The sequence below is a fragment of the Scylla paramamosain genome, chromosome 10 (assembly GCF_035594125.1).
Source record: "Scylla paramamosain isolate STU-SP2022 chromosome 10, ASM3559412v1, whole genome shotgun sequence".
NCBI classification, from domain to species: Eukaryota; Metazoa; Arthropoda; class Malacostraca; order Decapoda; family Portunidae; genus Scylla; species Scylla paramamosain.
The window spans coordinates 297,846-317,247 of NC_087160.1; the positions used below are offsets into that span (position 1 = coordinate 297,846).

The 19,402-nt window shown below is 40.4% G+C and overlaps 1 protein-coding gene across 1 annotated transcript in view; it reads right to left on the reverse strand.

Annotated features, from left to right (window-relative positions):
- Positions 1–19,402, reverse strand: part of LOC135104007 (glucose dehydrogenase [FAD, quinone]-like) — a 75,451-nt gene that overhangs the window by 5,862 nt on the left and 50,187 nt on the right. The window contains 6 exon segments of the mRNA XM_064010870.1: positions 1,936–2,138; positions 2,576–2,751; positions 2,910–3,083; positions 16,040–16,197; positions 16,644–16,653; positions 18,425–18,563. Coding sequence (XP_063866940.1) covers positions 1,936–2,138; positions 2,576–2,751; positions 2,910–3,083; positions 16,040–16,197; positions 16,644–16,653; positions 18,425–18,563 — 860 coding nt within the window.

Genomic DNA, 19,402 nt, shown 5'->3' on the forward strand with positions numbered 1-19,402 from the left:
AACATTTTTGGCTATCTATGTTTTTCTCTCTTTGGTCTCCCAAATGCGGTGTTCTCTGTATGTTTATGTTTGCACACTATTATTTTTTTTCCTTATTTTTTTCCTTCCCACGATATAACCTGCCAATGTTTTACTATGTTTATGTGACTGGCAGTAATGTGAGACCTTTAAGTAAAAGTAAACACTGCTTTTATTAGGAAACATGATAATTATTTAACCATCGTTGTACTGTTTTTCTACAGGAGAGAGAGAGAGAGAGAGAGAGAGAGAGAGAGAGAGAGAGAGAGAGAGAGAGAGAGAGAGAGAGAGAGAGAGAGAGAGAGAGAGAGAGAGAGAGAGAGAGAGAGAGGAGAGAGAGAGAGAGTAGAGGAGAGAGAGAGAATCATACGACACACGACCCCCCCCCCCCAAAAAAAAAAAGAAATACATAAAGAATGAAAGATATGAAAGAACGAAAAAAAAAGGAAAGAACGATGGGAAGAAAAACGAAAAAGAAACGAAAATAGTAAAAAAATAAAACAAACCAAGGTGTGTAAACGAAGATACTGACGCGAACAAGAAAAAAGATCACAGAAACGCCACTTGAGATAGTCACTCTCTCTCCCTCTCCCTCTCTCTCTCTCCCTCTCCCTCCACACCCACCCCACCGCGACCTTCAGGAACCTGCCCAGGTGACACCTTTACTTCTGGGCGGGTCGTGGAAAAAAGTAGATACCAGAACTGGCACGTTCGTATTACGTTAACATTATCTGCCGGTGTGTCCTTCGTTCTCTACTGGCGAAAAAAAAAAAGAAAAAAAGACGTTGGTTGAAAGGAGTTTCGTTTACACTGATTAAAGGAGATTACTTAAGATTTAATTGTGGTTTATTATTATTATTATTATCATTATTATTATTATTATTATTATTATTGTTATCATCATCATCACTACTACTACTACTACTACTACTACTACTACTACTACTACTACTACTACTATTACACTACTACTACTATCATCATCATTATATGAAGCCAGGCAAAATTATCATATTGACACACCAAGTTTATTTTTTTTCCCTTTCTTTCAAAATATTTGCGTTAATTTTCCCAATATTGGATAGCTATTTATGCACTCGTTGAATGTTCTCGAAAACAGACTCTCGTGATTCGGAGTAAAGAGCGGCATCCTCCACCCTCCCCACTCAACTCTCCCTCACTAGTACACTGTAGCATGAGTCACGAATGTTGAGGCGTGACCGGGATGGTGGAAAGTAATGGGATGATAATGAGACTGACCGTAGAGGGTAAGTTGGTGATGTGTGTGTGTGTGTGTGTGTGTGTGTGTGTGTGTGTGTTTGTGTGTGTGTGTGTGTGTGTGTGTGTGTGTGTGTGTGTGTGTTTAAGAAATCCAGAAGTCGAGAAATATCAGGAAACACACACCATACGTACCTAAACACACACGCAGACGCACTACAGCTATCAAGTTTATAAGAAAATAAGTATTAGAAACTATAATAATAATAATAATAAAAAATAACAGTACATGATGCTGCTTTTCCCTAACCCTCTACATCTTCTTCCTTTGCATCTCTCCCCCTTTTCTATTCATTAACCCCTTTTCTCTTCACTTGCCTCTTCCCTCCGTCTCCCTATTCCCTTCATCTTCCTCCAAAATCCCTCTCCTCTTTGTCTTCTTCCTCCATCCATTTCTCCACCATGTCTTTTGCTTCCTCCTTCCATCCAGCTCCTTCAGCCACCCTCCTCTTCTCAGTTCTTCCCTCACCCTCCTATCTTTCCCTCTTCAATTCCTTTTTCCCCATAACAACCTTACTCTATTCCTCTCCTAATTCCTCTATCCCTCTTCTGTTCTTCTCCCTTTCTATCCATTCCCTTCCCTCCACCTCTCCATCCCTCATGCTCTTCTCCTCTCCCCTCTCTTTCCAATAAACTTACTTGAGCATATAGTCTACCACGCTGTACTTGTCAGAAATCGGGCCCATCTTGCAGGTCCCCGAGGGGTGGTAGGTGGTGCCTGTGAGGGTTCTCGCGTAGCATTCCAGGTACTCGTCACTCAAAGGCTTGTAGTTCTCGCAGCCGGGCAGAATGCGGTCGTGGAACTTTTGCCTCGAACTCGTCTCTGAGAGCAGGCATCGATGCTAGCTTGAGGGAGAACTTCATACCTGTTGTGGAAATGTTGCTATTAGTGAGTCTGAATGGGTGCGTGAGTGGTTGATATGGGTAGGAGGTAGGTATAGGTAGATAGGCAAGTAGGTAGATAGATAGATAGATAATCCTTTTGACTATACTCTTCGATATTATTGCTGTAACAAACTTGATTAGATATTTGAGGAAAAGTATTTCATCCAGAGGTTCAGATAGATGATTATACACTGTTCTATAAAGACAGGGAGATTATGAAATAGGAGGCGGCCACGTGTAGGCCTGATGACTTATTGCAGATTCCCTTATTTTATTTTGTTCCTGTGTTCTAATAAGGAGCTGAGAGGGTCATGTTAACAAGGAGTAGAGAGGGTCATGCTAACGAGTAGAGGTCATGCTTACAGGGAACAGGTCATGATAACTCACCACGCACGAAGGCCCTGATGTCATCCGGGTGGTCGAAGAAGTTTGCGTCGATGGTGGGCGCGTCGTAGGGGGTTCGAGGAGGCCAGCGTGACGGGTTTGCCTCGGCTCTTGGGGCGGCACAGGAAGGGCCCGATGGAGAAGCCCTCGCGTTGCCCCCAGCGATTGGAAGTAATTGTGGTAAAACTGGGAAACAGAGAGCAACCGTAAGGACTTGCGTCGTACACATGCACTTAACCAGTATTTCTATTTATTTATTTATTTATTTTTTAATGGACGGATGATTAGTACATTTTCTTTCATTAAAACGTCTTTCAGTAAATACTTTTGTAGCTTCACCGCACCTCCGCTACTCACCTTAGTATCGGAGGCCGAGGATGTACTGAGTGATGAGGCCGAAGTCATTGCCGACAGTGAAGGAGGCGTGAAGCCAATCTGCACCTCGGGCCAATACGGATCGCCCTCCTCAGAGAAGGGCCACGCGTACCCCTCGATGGAAATGGTGCCGCTCAGACGACCTGCGGGGAGGGAGGTCACGGTTAATCATCAGTTACTTTTGGAGTGCCATGTTGTTGCCAGCGGCTGGTCATTATACTCGTATGTGTGGTGCATGGAAGGTCCTTACGTCTCTTCTTCATTCTTTTACTTGCTGCTTGGGAATGTCAGGTAACAGAGGAGGGATAAAAAAGTAAAAACACTTAAACGTCTTTCTTAACCGTCTGGCACATCTTCCCTAAATTAATAGACATTCAGACATCTTTTGTTAGTTCTACACCCACCCTGCCAAGAAACTGCAAACCTCTTCTTTATCCCTTTCTTATATTATGCAGATGCTTATAAAGACTCCATGCATTGCTTTTAGTGCTGTGATTTGTTGCTTATCTCTGAGAAACGTTTAAGGAAAGTTCAGGGTGAAGTATGTGCACTAAAGGAACACAATGGAAGAATAATATATCAGCAGACCTGGACACATGTTCGAAAACGCTTTTTTGTTCTCTTCCTCTGCAGATCGTTCACTCACTCTCTTAACTCAAACTCCGGAACACCTAATAGCTACACTCTATTGTCATATTTCCTTTCTTTCTTCCCCGCTTCACGCTGTACTGCTTTACTACGGTACATTTTCGCCCACCCATGTGTTAGTCTCGACCTGGCCACACACACACACACACACACACACACACACACACACACACACACATGATGGAGGGTGCACGGCATTCCTTGCTGGACACTGAGCAAAACGAGCGCTGGTGATAAAAACAAAACACGAAGGAGAAAAGAGAAAACGCTGAGCAGTGGGAGGGAAAACAAAACGAGAGAGAGAGAGAGAGAGAGAGAGAGAGAGAGAGAGAGAGAGAGAGAGAGAGAGAGAGAGAGAGAGAGAGAGAGAGAGAGAGAGAGAGAGAGAGAGAGAGAGAGAGAGAGAGAATACATCACAAAAAATAAATAATAAGCATGACAGAAAAAACAAACTAATTAAACAACCTACCTATAAAAGTGAAAGTTCAAAAGCCTATACGTAGAAAGTAGTTGGTAAAAGGTTATTCAGATCAGATCGCTTCTCCTGGGAGTTCAATGCTAAATGTCTGGAGGAGCAGTGGTAATGAGAGTCACTGTGCGCTGCGGGAGATAACTGCTGGTACAAAAAAAAGGAGACTATTGGGAGATCTTTTACACACTCAAGGGAATGGAATAGTAATGAAAGCAAAAAAAAAAAAAAAAAAAAAAGAGGAGCAGTGTTCTTAGGCTAAAAAATTATCACTGTCATGCATCATTTATTTCAAAGCTGCTCCACGCCATGATGGACGTCTTTGTGAATGAGGGAGTCACCGCACCGCCACTGTCAGGCACTCCCACCTCCCATGTTATCTCACAGCACTGCACCCTCCTCGTCACTTCACTCTACTAAATAAAAAACTAAATAAAAAAAAAGACCCCAAACTCAATATTCCGCACAACGATCACGTTCAGCCTTTCCTCACACGTTCTTCACCAAAAACACGAACATTCTACGAAAAGAGAGACAAAAACAGTGATAGACGAACAAATAAGAGGTGACAAGCATCCACGAGAAACTGATAACGTGACTTCTTTGCATCGTCTTGGCACCGTTTTCCGACCGAGAATCTCACCTGCCACCTGTACTGAGAGAGAGAGAGAGAGAGAGAGAGAGAGAGAGAGAGAGAGAGAGAGAGAGAGAGAGAGAGAGAGAGAGAGAGAGAGAGAGAGAGAGAGAGAGAGAGAGAGAGAGAGAGAGAGAGAGAGAGAGAGAGAGAGAGACTCCTAAACTTTTCAGCGTTTTGTTCTCTCATAAGGACTACTTTCAAAGGCCACAGAGATGATTAGTCAAGTCATCAAGGGTGTTTTTCTCCATCACGGTGCAGAAATCTTGTTACAGTATCACTAGAATCACACAAACTTTCTCGAAAATCCAGTAGCATCTATTACAGCATGTGGGAATAGTGGAGATAGAACTCTGACACGAAGAATACGAACTTCAGGTAAAGAGAAGAATGAAAACGGACGGAAAGTTTGATATGAACAGATAGAGAGGAATTGAAAAAAAAAAAATAAATAAATAAGAAAAAAAAACTTAGTGTATAATCAATATTAACTTTTCACGATTCTCTCTTTCTCCGTCTCCGTTTCTCTCTCTCTCTCTCTCTCTCTCTCTCTCTCTCTCTCTCTCTCTCTCTCTCTCTCTCTCTCTCTCTCTCAACCATGAGTCTCAATTCCACCACATAATGACGGGAAAGGTTACGTGAAGAGGCCGTGAAAGCGAAAAGAAAACGGAGTGTTGAGCCATAAAAGGTGACGGACAGGGCGCGGCGCGGAGTGTCAACAGAACGCGCTGGTCATGTCGATCAGCACAATGCGAAGGTCATGTCAATAGCAAGATAGATACGTTGCTCCATGTTGGGCAGGATTACCGAGAGAGAGAGAGAGAGAGAGAGAGAGAGAGAGAGAGAGAGAGAGAGAGAGCGCAAACTGGAACACGAAAACAAAAACAACAAGCGGAAGCAGATGTGTTGATGCTTAAGATCCTGTTCGTGATGATAAAACTGTCAAATATAAAGAAAGAGACGTAGGATATTAAATTCAGGAGAAAGGAAAGAATATTCAAGAGCGAAAGTTGTGTGGCACATGGGCTAAGTTAGTTTTTCAATCAATAACATGTGCGATCAACTGCTTTCGATTTATAAATACATAATGTTGCACCGCTTGGGCAGAATGAGACGCTGAAAGTGTGAGGGAACGTGAGAAACGATTTGGGCAAGTCTGATAAAGTTAAATGAGAGAGAGAGAGAGAGAGAGAGAGAGAGAGAGAGAGAGAGAGAGAGAGAGAGAGAGAGAGAGAGAGAGAGAGAGAGAGAGAGAGAGAGAGAGAGAGAGAGAGACTAGTTCAGAAATATTGTCTGACGAATGGAACAGACGCAGTAATCAGGTTAGTGACGATTCGTTAAGGAGTTTTAAAAGTATGCATGATTTACACAGTGACTGCCACGTGAAGACCTGTTGGTTTCTTACAGCTTCCCCTTTTTTCTTGTGTTCCTACAAAACTCCTGCCTGTGCCACCACGAAAGGAGGCCAACCATCCAACCCTCCAGTAAATAACCCACAAGGTCGACCATCCAAGCTGTCAGGAACAAAGTCATCAGGCACTATTGGGCAGGGGAATAAAAATGAAAGTTACGTGAACCCGTTTAGAAACCCGCCAGTTTTAGACACCATCTTGTTGGCAATCAAAGAGCGTTTTCTCTTTAATGATCCGATTCCTTTCTATAAAATGAGTCTTTATTACAGGCTCGAAGAATCTTAGTTCTGTACTGATAACCTGAATGAATGAAAAACGTGGCTTACCTCACACCACACCAAGATGATTCGATATATTGTATTTATTTATCTTATTATAAACCTGTTTCTTCGTATTTTGCTTTAAGGGGAGCAGAATACTTTTTTATTTTATTTTTTTACTGTTTTGTATTTGTTCATTCATTCACTAATTTGTGTACCAAGGAGACTATCTAAGGGGAAAGTGGAAAGAGAATAAAAAAAAAAAAAAAAAGAAACCGGCTTAACTTGCCTCTCCAAAAACAGTTAGTCATTGCCTGTTTAGTGCGCAAGGACCGACAAAATAATGAAATTGAGGACAGGGAAAAGGGCAAGAGGAGAAAGGAAAAAATGTAATAGAAAAAAATGGTGAGGAAGGGGAAGAACCTTACTAAGAATGAGAAAGTTTGTGAATATGATAACAAAGCCCCTTGACCATCTCCACTCACCCCTTTACCAATACCGATCTTCTCATAACCACTCACAACTTAGGACACTTGATTTAGAATAGTCTCTTAAATAGTGATGTTTATAGCTTAGAAAAGACATGATAAACCACGTATTTCTATCTTTTCTTTTTCTATAACCATTTTTTTAGTGTTCTGAATACCAAGGAAAGATGAGCAAAGCAGTAAAAGCGTTAAAGATCTAAGCATCTTCATGTTGTTCACCTTTCTTTTGGATATTTTACTTGTTTTTTCTTTATTTTTTGGAACGGCATTATGAACCGGTTCTTATCTATTCGTTTTTTAAATATATTTTTTGCCCATGACCGGTTTCGCTAATACAAGAAAAAATGGCAGAAAAACCCGGTTAAGTAATTTTTCATGGCATTCGAGTAATATGTTATGTAACACGGAGAACATTTAAGATCGCTGTCTCGTAAGAGTTCTGACCTTTATGTTACGTACACTTTTAAATTTAAATGCATAAATTTTCTTCTTTTTTTCAGTGTGCTGTCAGTGTTCGGCAGACTTGCACCGCGCTGATCTGCTTCGTTTGCAAAAAGTTTGTTGAGTGTATTGAGCAGTGCCTCCTATTTATTATTATTATTATTATTATTATTATTATTATTATTATTATTATTATTATTATTATTATAGCCATCTTCCTTATTACTACTACGCATTATCGTTATTAATTATCATATTATTTATTTCTATTATATCCATTGACATATTATTTTTCATTTGTCAAATGTATCATTATTATTATTATTATTATTATTATTATTATTATTATTATTATTATTATCTTCATAATCATTACAATCATCATTAATTATCATACATTTTTTATTATGTTCACTTACATATTCTCTTTTCATTGATTTATATTTACTGATCTGTATAGCTATTTTTTTTTACCTATCTATTCATTCACCTATTCATCTATCTATTATACTTCACAAAACCACCACTACCACATCATTATCTGTCATTTCACACGAACCAGCAAATCAGACTGCCTATATTCATCCATCAGACTTAATAACAATATTACCCAATGCTGCTTCGCCAACGGAAAGGTCATCACCTCATGCTGCGTCTCTTAAGTGTTGCTAGTGCCCCACATCTGCCTGGCTATACGTGTCTGTGTGGTGTTGAAGGGAGGGAAGGTTAAGTAACGCAGCTCTAGTAAGGTTATGCCGTCAGGACACATGGAGAGCTTGATATATACATGAAGAGCTGGTGTATTCAATGGTCACAACTACAGGGACATCATATTTGCTCAGGGAACTCAATGGTACGTCCCTTGTAGCAGTCAGTCAGTCAGTCAATCAGTCAGGCAGTCAGTCAAACGGTCAATAAGTCCTTCATTTTGCATTCATCAATAACTTTGCTTTTATCATTCCGTCCCTCTCCTCTACCGTGTCCTGTCTGACAATTTCCCATTTCTTTCTTTCCTCATTCCTTCATTCCTTCCTTTATATCATAAGTTCTTCCACTTATTCATTAATCCTTTTCTTCCAGTTTTCATTTAACAGCTTTTCTTTCTTTTCGTACTGCATTCATTCCTACTTTCTCCCCTCCCTCCCTGCCTGCTACAGTTCATCTCCCCGTGTCTTTCTCTTTGAGTATGTAAGGTCAACAGAAAGCCAGCTATCGGAATTTACCTGTCCGTCCGGTTCGTTAACGCAAATGAGTTCCCATCTGTTTCTCTCAATCTGTACCCGTTCATTATGTTACGCCCTCCTCTTAGCCGCTCACACGCACCCGCCCCTGCAAGCACTGACGCCTCGCCTTCTCTCACACACACACACACACACACACACACACACACACACACACACACACACTTTCCCTCATAGCTACAAAAAAAAAAAAAACATACTAAATTAACCTAACCCCTTCCCTTCCTCACTCACCAACCCGAAAAAAATTACACACAACTAGTTCCTACTTCACTCGTTCAGTCGTGCCTGCTGGACGCTCCATGCCTCCGCCACGCCCTTCCTCACCCACTCAGGCGCCGTGGAGCAAGACACGTGCCCAGGAAATTCTTTAAAGATTGTAAGAATGGGAGAGTGTGTGTGTGTGTGTGTGTGTGTGTGTGTGTGTGTGTGTGTGTGTGTGTGTGTGTGTGTGTGTGTGTGTGTGGAGGGAGAGACGAGGAAGGGGCGAGCTTTCACGCTAATTTAAACACTATCTTCCTCTCCCTCGCTCCCTCCCTCTCTCCCTCCCTTCCTTCGTCTCTCTTCTCCCTCCCTCCTCCCTCCCTCCCTCCTTCACCTCTTCCGCGTCCGAAATGCGGCAGGTCACAGCGATAAGAAGGCAGGTGGTCGCAAAATGATATAGAATAAAAAAAAAAGAGCAAGAGAGAGAAACGAGGGAAAATTTGAAAACGCACAATTAGAAAAATCTTAAAAGGCTACTTTTTATAAAACTGTTGCATACATTTTTCTTTAGCTATTTTAGGCGATGAAAGTAGCAGAGAGAGAGAGAGAGAGAGAGAGAGAGAGAGAGAGAGAGAGAGAGAGAGAGAGAGAGAGAGAGAGAGAGAGAGAGAGAGAGAGACGGAAAACAAAGGAAAAGCGCCCTAAATCTGCACAGAAAGAACGGAGAAAATTTGGCGCTTACAGGAAACACCAGTGAAAGTAGTCCCGCCTACACGCAGCATTTATAAAGTGGGCGCTATTAAAAGGGGCAAGTTCCACCAGCAGCCAGCAGTGGAAGGTGAAAGGCAGGACTATGTAGCTTGCCTTCCTGACATCGAGTGAACATATAACATAAGGAGCCTTTCATTCTAGTCTTATGCCACTGATGGAGAGTAGTGGACATAATCAAGCAGTTTAGAAATTATTAACTCTTTTTACTATTATGGTCGTGGCAGGACTATGCAGCTTGTCTTACTGTTATCAAGTGGAGATGTGACATAAGGATAATTTCACTGTGCTCTTTTCATCTCTTATGCCACCAGTTAGAGAAGAGTAGTATAATCAAGCAGTTTAGGAAGGATTCAGTTGTTTTTATCATTATGCTCGAGGCTTACCTTCCTGACATCTAATGAACATAATATTATATTGTAACATAAGAAGGCTTTCACTGTGCTCTCATAGCAGCAGTTAGAGCAAAGTAGAGTAATCAAGCAATTTAGAAAGTATTCAGTTAATTTTTTATTGCTATGCTCGCTGTTTGTTAGCAGCCAGAGCACCTAAGAAGATTGTTTGCATAGACACAAAGAAATGAGGGAAAGGAAATTGCTTTTGTGGTTTTTAGGATATAAAAACATTAAAGAGATTATGATACAAAGACATTAAATTAATTTTGTGCTTTACAAATATGAAAAGACTGCAGTACCCAAAATTAGTGTCTGAAAACTTGTAAAAGACAATGGAAAAGATTTTCATGAAATAAAAGTATTCAAGATCTCTTCCTGTTTGCTATCTTTTGTAATGAAAAAAATGGTGACTGAGACAAAATGACAAGGGCAGGCAATAGTTCATGCCATCCGAAGGAAAACTATTGAACTTACTCAATTTCATCATTAAAACTAACGACACTAAGCCACGAGGAGGCGAAGTACAAGAGCAATCAGGGATACAATACTCAACATTTTGCGATGTAGAACATTGAAACAATGCGAGATAAACAATCACTACAAAAAGTCAGGAATCGCTCCCAAAAAAATTGTAAAAAAAAAAAAATTCTACTTATGAAAATGTAAGAGATTTCCTTGTTTCTATCATTTGTAATAAAAAAAAAAAAAGGATATTGAGACAAATTAAACAGTGCCAACAATACCTAATAAGACCGGAAGGAAAGCTACCACACTTATCATCAACATCATCACTAAAAAACTGCACCAATCCAAAAGAAAGCAAACAATAACAGCAATTACTTATCTAATCTTCAACTTTACGCAATCTAGAGCATTGAGGAGTAATTAGGCAGAGGAACACGAAGTCAAGTATGGCAAAAAAAGGACAGAAAACAAGGAAACAACTGTCAAGAAAACGATGAGTGGAGAAAGTGTACACTCAGCTCAACGAGAGAGAGAGAGAGAGAGAGAGAGAGAGAGAGAGAGAGAGAGAGAGAGAGAGAGAGAGAGAGAGAGAGAGAGAGAGAGAGAGAGAGAGAGAGAGAGAGAGAGAGAGAGAGAGAGAGAAATTCGTTCCATAATTGTTTTGGTGACATACAAAAGACAAGAGAGAGAATATCCCAAGGCGAGAAGTGTGAAAGTCAGACAACAGTTCATAGCGAAAAGTACTTGTTCACTTGCGCCAAAGTGACGAAGGCGGCGAAACACGTCTATTTGGTTCTCCAGCTCACCACTTCCCATAAACAAAGCGCGCGTGACTCATTCCGTGTATCTTTCAGGGGAGTCGGGATCGGAGAATACTTTCACGACTCAAGGTACATGCTTGCAAGGCTTTCATGTCCATTGTCATACTAACCAAACCATTAACCTAATTTTAGTAAACTGGCCTAATTAACATTTCATGACGCAAAGAGCATGAGTTAATCTTTGTATCTAAATACATGCTTGCAAATCTTTCATATCCATAGCTAAACTAGACCAAGAAGTTAAGCTGATTTTGGTAGTTTAATCTGATCTATCCTAGTTAACATTTCATGACGTAAAGAACACAAGTTAATCTGTATATCTAATTACAGGCTTGCATAACTTCTACGTCCACTGTCATAGTAATTAAAATGTTAACTCAATCTTAGTAATCTAACCTAATTAACACTTCATGGCAGAAAAATCATAATGAGTTAATCTCCACACATGCTTCCAAAATGTTCATATTCATTGTTATACGTACTAACTTACGTACGTTATCTTAGCAATCTAATCTAATGTAACCTAACTTTGCATTCCATGACAGAACATAAGTCATCTTTATATGAAGTTACAAATTTAGAGAACTCTCGTATTCATTGGTATCCTAACCTAGGCTTATAAACCTAAGCTGATCTACTCTATCCTAACCTAACATTTCACAATGAAAAAAAAAAAAAAAAAACTGCACTAGTTGCCAGGTTATAGAACTTTCGTGTTCACTGTGATACTGATCTAAACCTAACCTAATCTAACGTACCATAACGTATCCAAAGATAACCTCAAGAATTCCTTATACACATCAGTAAATAAACAGAAAGGAGGATGAAAGTGTAGCATGACAAAATCGTATATCTACAGTAAATATATCTCTATACACCAGGACGGCAATCCCACTCGGTTTGGCCCAGAGAAAGCACACACGCACACGCACACACACACACACACACACACACACACACACACACACACACACACACACACACACACACACAAACACACGATAGTACGACTAAAAAAAAAAAAAAAAAAAAAAAAAACGGGTAAGGCAATGAAGTTACACGGAGAAGTAATACAAAACAATAACCAGACAAGTGTTTTTGCAAGACTTTTTTTTTTTTTTTTTATCACAAGTGTCACAAGTGCTTTCCTTTTTTTGCTCCCATCATCAGCTGTTATTCTCACCGCAACTCCATTCAGGCCACGTGACCGAGCGAAGCTACTGGACCGTTTTATTAACCCGCTACCCCATTGTTGCTCGTGCGCTGCTTATTTATTTTTTTTTTCATCCTGTTTTTGTGTGCGTGTGAAATCATTACTCTACATCACTAGCAAGGAAATTAATTCAGGTATATTAATATTACCGCCACCTGTTTGTTTGGATGGATAATTTTGCTTTTATACCTCTTTTCTCTTTTTTTTTTTCTTCTGGAAATGAAGCACTTACTTGCCTCATTAGTAAGGGCAAAAAATACTATGCAAGTCATATTATTATTGTTGCTTGGTGTTCATCTTATAGCTGGGCTTAGAATTATATGCCTGCTTCATTAGTGAAGGGAAAAATGCTACACATTGTACTGTTATGTGTCGCTGGTGTTTATCTTCTTATGTGTATGACTGGAATTTGTGCTTGATTCATTTTACTGAGGAGAAAGAATTCATTGCAATTGTTTCATTTGCTTCCTTTTTTTTTTATTTCGAGACGGAAGTACGTATATGCTTGTTTCAATGTTTATTTATTTATTTATTTATTTCTAGGACTGAAATACATTGTTGCTTCATTGATAAGATGAGGACATTGAAAAATTTCAATATTTAGTGTTTCTGAGGTTTGTTTTTACTGTTTATTCTTTATTTTTGAAGGAATTAAATACATTTTTGTTTTACTACTAGAGCCAAAACATTATAAATTCACTGTCTAGTGTTTCTCAGGTTTGTTTCAATGTTTATTTTATTTTTTTATTTCTAGGGAGCCAAAATACATTCTTGCTTCACTAATTGCACTAAGACAAAAAAAAAAAAGTTTAGTCTTGCGGAGGGATTGAAATGCGTACATTCTTCCTTCATTAAGATTAAAACATTAAAAAAAAAAGATCACTGTTTACTCTCGCTCGGAAAGATAAGAAAAGAAAAAAAAAAAATAAAGTTTGGCATAACAACAAGACTCACTCATCCGTATCTTCTATATCTTTCTTGACTCACCAATATGCACAGCTAAGACACAAAAACCCGCAGAAGCTGAGCAAGTACTTAATCGCAGCAGTACATCTTCGCCTTCACTCCGCGATGTATATAATTAAACGCACTAACACCGCCGTGTGAAATGGCAAAGGTTAGGAAAGTAATTTACGCGAGTTCTTGCTTTAGTATTCCAGTTTTCTATGAGGGAAGGAAAGGTTAGGAGGAGGAGGAGGAGGAGGTGGAGGAGGAGGAGGAGGAGGAGGAGGAGGAGGAGGAGGAGGAGAAGGAGAGGAGGAAGAGGAACAGGTGAAGCTCTTCCATAATTTAGGCCGGTGAGAGTTGACCACCACCACCACCACTACCACCACCATGTGCACTTCTACTCACCCCGCCACTCGGGAATGACTCGACACAAGGCCAAGAGTGAGATCGGAGGCTTTGTTTGAGAGCCATGATTAAATACAATAGAGAAAACGGTGCCTAGTTTACATTTTCTTTCCATTGACCTGATAAAACAACGTTCGATTTTGACTCTTTTGTCGTTTTCTTTTTATTTTTCTCACTTGTCACTGTCTGTATTTGTGTATCGTGAAATTCTGGGTTTGTTTATGAGCAATCTTTCTTCTCACTTCTTGAATAACGATTACATTTACCTTTTTCTTTTTCATATGTAGCACGAAAAATCATAGCGTTTGACTTTTTTTCCTAATTATTATTATTACCAATTTCTTTCCTACGCCTTACTGTGAGTGTATTGTGAGATTCACTGTTTATAAATTATCTTTCCTCTCACTTCTTGAATAACTATCACATTTACGCCTTTTTTAGTGTAATAAGAAATATCAGAAGTACTACGTGATAAATCCAAAGAGTGTGATTTTAGATTAGGCAGGGCACCTTGCCACAAAAAGGCCTTATAACAGCCAGCAGTTCCAAATTTGTACTTTCTCGGTTATTACATTTATTTCTAGCTTCTACACGCGAAGAAAGCTGGCCAAGGAGGAAATTAAAGGAGAGAGAGAAAAAAAAATCAAAGCTTGCTAGTTTCTACACGCGAAGAAAGCTGGCCAAGGAGGAAAATAAAGGAAAGAGAGAGAGAGAAAAAAAAAAAACTTGTTATAAACTCCCGTCGCCATAAAATATGTAATAAAACGACAAACACAACAAAAGAGTAGGTCAATGTTAGTTTCACCGTAAAGCAGGATAGGAAAACAAATGAACACCAGGAAGTATTGTTGATCTATAAGAAAGATACCTGCTAAACTTTACGCCACTACTAGTAAACCGGGAAACAACAACACTCTCACCTGCCTGCCTATTAGTGCTAGAGTCCAGGTGTGCGGGAGTACGTGACAAGCGACAGGTAGACTCATGATTATTATGCACAGGCACTTATTTTCTTCCTATTATTTTCCTTATTTATTATCGTCGCGTGACTAAAAGTTATACAAATTAGTTTCACAGGTGTGTCTGAGAGAGATGAGAGAGAGAGAGAGAGAGAGAGAGAGAGAGAGAGAGAGAGAGAGAGAGAGAGAGAGAGAGAGAAAATGAACATCAGGAAGTGAAACAGATCAATGAAAATGAAACAATGCACTCTCTCTCTCTCTCTCTCTCTCTCTCTCTCTCTCTCTCTCTCTCTCTCGCTACATCCCCCTCATCTCTCTCTAACTCTCTTTCCTCTCCTTTTTCTCCAAACTTTCAGCCATTAATCTATTTTTTCCTAAGTTACATCACTACAAGAAACAAGAGCCGGGAGAGGCAGGGGCGGGTCTTGGGGAAAGCTTGTTATTTGCTGCGAGAACACCAGCAGGTTTTGAAGGAGCGCTAGTATGGACGAGCGTGGCGGGGCAGGGCGGGGTGGGGCATGCGGTCGAGGCGGGAGGGGCGGGGCGGAGGCGGATATCGGCAGAATGTAGTACGGAGAAAGGAAAACGGAGGAAGAGAGAGAGAGAGAGAGAGTGAGAGAGAGAGAGAGAGAGAGAGAGAGAGAGAGAGAGAGAGAGAGAGAGAGAGAGAGAGAGAGAGAGAGCATATGAAAGGTTACTGGGAAAGCGACACGTTGGTTGATCATATTTTATACACAATAGAAATGCGACAATGAGCTTTTTTGATCGGTTATCGTTTGCTTGTTCTTGAGTGTTCAGTTTCAGAGGAGCTTGGATTGTTCTGTTTGTTGGATATTTGTCACGTGTCATAGTTACAGCGTGTGTGTGTGTGTGTGTGTGTGTGTGTGTGTGTGTGTGTGTGTGTGTGGTGTGTGTGTGTGTGGTTATGTCATTGAGGTGGGCGATTTGATTAAGTTCATGTCATCACATTTCGTTCCACACAAGGAGTTTTTGTATCTGTAACTAATGATTTAATTATTTCTACTGTTGCTGCTGTTGCTGCTGCTGTGATTCACACTACATACTACAACGATAAAGGTAACTACAGCACCAACTACTACTGCTGCTACTACTACTATTACTACTACTACTACAACCTCTACTACTGCCACTACCACCGCCATTACCACCGCCACAACTCAGAAGGAAACCAAAATACATCTAAAGAAAAAAGAGATGAAAGAGTGAGAGAAGAAGAGTAAGGAGAAGAAAGAAGATAAAAAAAAAAAAAAAAACTGCTTTAAACTTAATATACCACCACCACCACCACCACCACCAAAACTACTCACCATCCTTGTTGAATAAGTAGTCGTAAAGCACGTTGGGGTGGGCAGTCTCCAGGATGTTGAAAGAGGAGTTGGGGCGCGTGGTCCAAGCGAGACCCGTCAAGTAAGGGTGGTCATTCAGGTTCTGCCCCACCCCAGGGAGGTCCACCATGGGGGGCAACCTGTGGGGAAACGAGGAGATAACACGGGAAAAGACGAGATAATACAGTCATGGTGATAAGTCAAGAAGGAATCTCCACTCCTGCTGTGTTTTGTACTTTCCTGAATCTTAAACTCCTCTCTGCTGAACTGCTCTCTCTATACACCTATTTTATCTATCTATCTATCTACCTATCTATCTATATCACAAGCCGGGAATTTCACGCGTGGTGGTTCAGACAAGGCACCACATATTCAAACACCCACATCATTCATACTCTTTAGCTCCGTCGGCCTTCGGTGGAAAAGGACAAAGGGAAGTCTCGTGGCCTACCACAATAAATAATACAATACTATACAAATAATACAAAAGATAAGAAATGATAGGCTTATTTCACTTCGGAAGCTCCATCCCTCCCGCCCCCTCCACCACTCCCCCCCCAAAAAAAAAGAAAAAAAAAATGGATACCAGATGAGATCTATAATGAAATTTGATCTCCTTACAAAAATCTGGCAATTGGTGTACTTACTTCTAGCAGATATAGACTTTGAGACGGATGGAAAAGAAGTCTAAACACGGTGGAAGTGAAAGTAGTAATGTTATTCTGGCACTTCTATGACAGCACAGTGTGAGGATGGTAAAGAGGACAAGGAATGCACAAGGTTTGCATAAAAACCGACAAGGTATGCATGTTAACACAAAAGCGTATGAAGAATGTGAGAGAGAGAGAGAGAGGGAGAGAGAGAGAGAGAGAGAGAGAGAGAGAGAGAGAGAGAGAGAGAGAAGAGAGAGAGAGAGAGAGAGAGAGAGAGAGAGAGAGAGAGAGAGAGAGAGAGAGAAAAAAACATGACTAGATAATGCTAAAACAAAGTGATAAAAAAGTGGGAATCGAATCAGAACTGAAAAAAAAAGTGGCACAGTTTGAGAAAATAAAATAAAATAAAATAAAGATCAAGAACAAGGAAAAAAAAAAGCACGAAGAATCATGACAAAAACGTAAACTTGAAGAATAAGTAAAATAAAGCAAAGACAATCCAAGAATGCAGAGAATGTAAATGAAAGAAATTAACTTAAAAGGAAACGTAAACAGAATGAAACCGGATCAACCGGATCTGTGAACACTGGTGACGCATGGAACTAGTGACGACGACGACGACGAGGAGGAGGAGGAGGAGGAGGAGGAGGAGGAGAAGAAAGAAGAGTGAAAGGAGATAAGGAGGAGGAGGAGTAGAAAGATGAGCGAAAGGATAAGGATGAGGAGGAGGAGGATTAGGAGGAAATAGCAACGAAATCAGTGACAACAATAACAACAAACAAAACTACCAATGCAAAACAATTACTACTACTGTTACTACTACTTCTACTACTACTACTATCATTACCACCGTAAATGTTACTACCACTACTACTACTGCTAATACCACCACTACTACTGCCCACTACCACTACCACCACAATTACAAGCAAAACTACAACAACTACCACTATTAATATCAAAAGAAGCAAAAAAAAAACAAAATAACAAAAAAAACTAACCGAAGCAACAACAACAAACACCTACAATAACAACTTTTACTCTCAGTGGGCGCCGTTCTCTCTTAGAGGCCTAAGACAATGCAGGAGGTGAGAGCTTGCATATAAATGCGCGCGCGAATGTACCACTATGCAGATGTCTCGTCTCGACCACCTCCTTCAAGGGCGGGGGTCAGCTTGGTAGGGATAGAAAGGTAGGTAGTGGGAGAGATATTGGTAGATAGATAGGTAGACTGATAGATAGATATAAAGAGGGATAACTACCATAACTGTGCTGATGCTACTACTGTTGTTGCTGTTAATGCTACTGCGTCTGTTACTGCGACTACTACCTCTGGGTCATCAAGAACTGTACACCATCAACGTTAACAAAAGACAATAGCAACAAGGAAAATAATATCAACAACCAAAGGAACAATAATTTTACTGATACTACAATTACTACCACCACTATGATTTCCACTACTACGTACTACTACTACTGTTCCTACTGCTGCTACTACTACTCCTATTACTACTACTACTACTACTACTACTACTACTACTACTACTACTACTACTACTACTACTATTAGAACCACGACCACAACAAAACATACAAACTCAACTAACTTCTAAAACTTCATGAGACAGACCACACCCCCCATTCACTAATTCCACACTCCAAACACACCAGACACCCTTCATTCAACCTCACAACGCCTCAGCCGCTCAGCACAGCCAAGGCACGTCTGGACTTACCCCGTGCGAAAGAAGGTGCTTGGCCGGACCGAGGCCTGACAGCATGAGGACATGAGGGGACCCGATAGCCCCGGCAGACAGCAGCACCTCCCGTCTGGCGTACACACTCTTCATCTGCAGAAGGCGAAGAATGACTAAATGATCTATGTCTTTTTTTTTTTCTTTTTTTTTTTTTCAGAGCTGCAGAAAAGTGGGTCATTTGTTGATGTTTGGTTTGGTTGGTTGGTTTGTGGAGTCGGTTGTGGTTTTTACGTAATATGTGTGGAGAAAGGGAGCGTGGAAGGGAAGTAAGAGAGGAGTGAGAGGGAGAAAGAAAAAATACTAAGAGTCTTACTGGTCTGTAATAAGATTAACTGTTTGTTTATTAACTACTAGTGGCATTCTACGTGTGGGGGAACCTGTTGAGAGAGAGAGAGAGAGAGAGAGAGAGAGATGAGAGAGAGAGAGAGGAGAGAGAGAGAGAGAGAGAGAGAGAGAGAGAGAGAGAGAGAGAGAGAGAGAGAGAGAGAGAGAGAGAGAGAGAGAGAGAGGAGAGAGAGAGAGAGAGAATGACTAATCAACAATTTTTCTTTTATTAATTATTTTCTTCTTGTCAACTTTTTATGCTACTGAAGGAGGAAAGTAGAAAAAAAAGAAAAAGAGGAGGAGGAGGAAAAGAAAGAAAAGGAAAAAAAAACAAAACAATCCTTTCACTAAAAATGACAAGGGACAAGGAAGTAATGACAAGGAAAAGATGACAGGAAAACACACACACACACACACACACACACACACACACGAATCTTAATATTGGCACTGAGGGAAGCATCTGCCTGCCAAAACGTAGAAAAGCAGTCGTCAATTCTCATTATCCTCGCGACCATCCTGATTTCACGAGACAGAGAGGCAAGACAAGACAGACAAGACGAATCACCATAAACGTCCTCTCCACTTTTTTCTCCAAGCTCATTCTC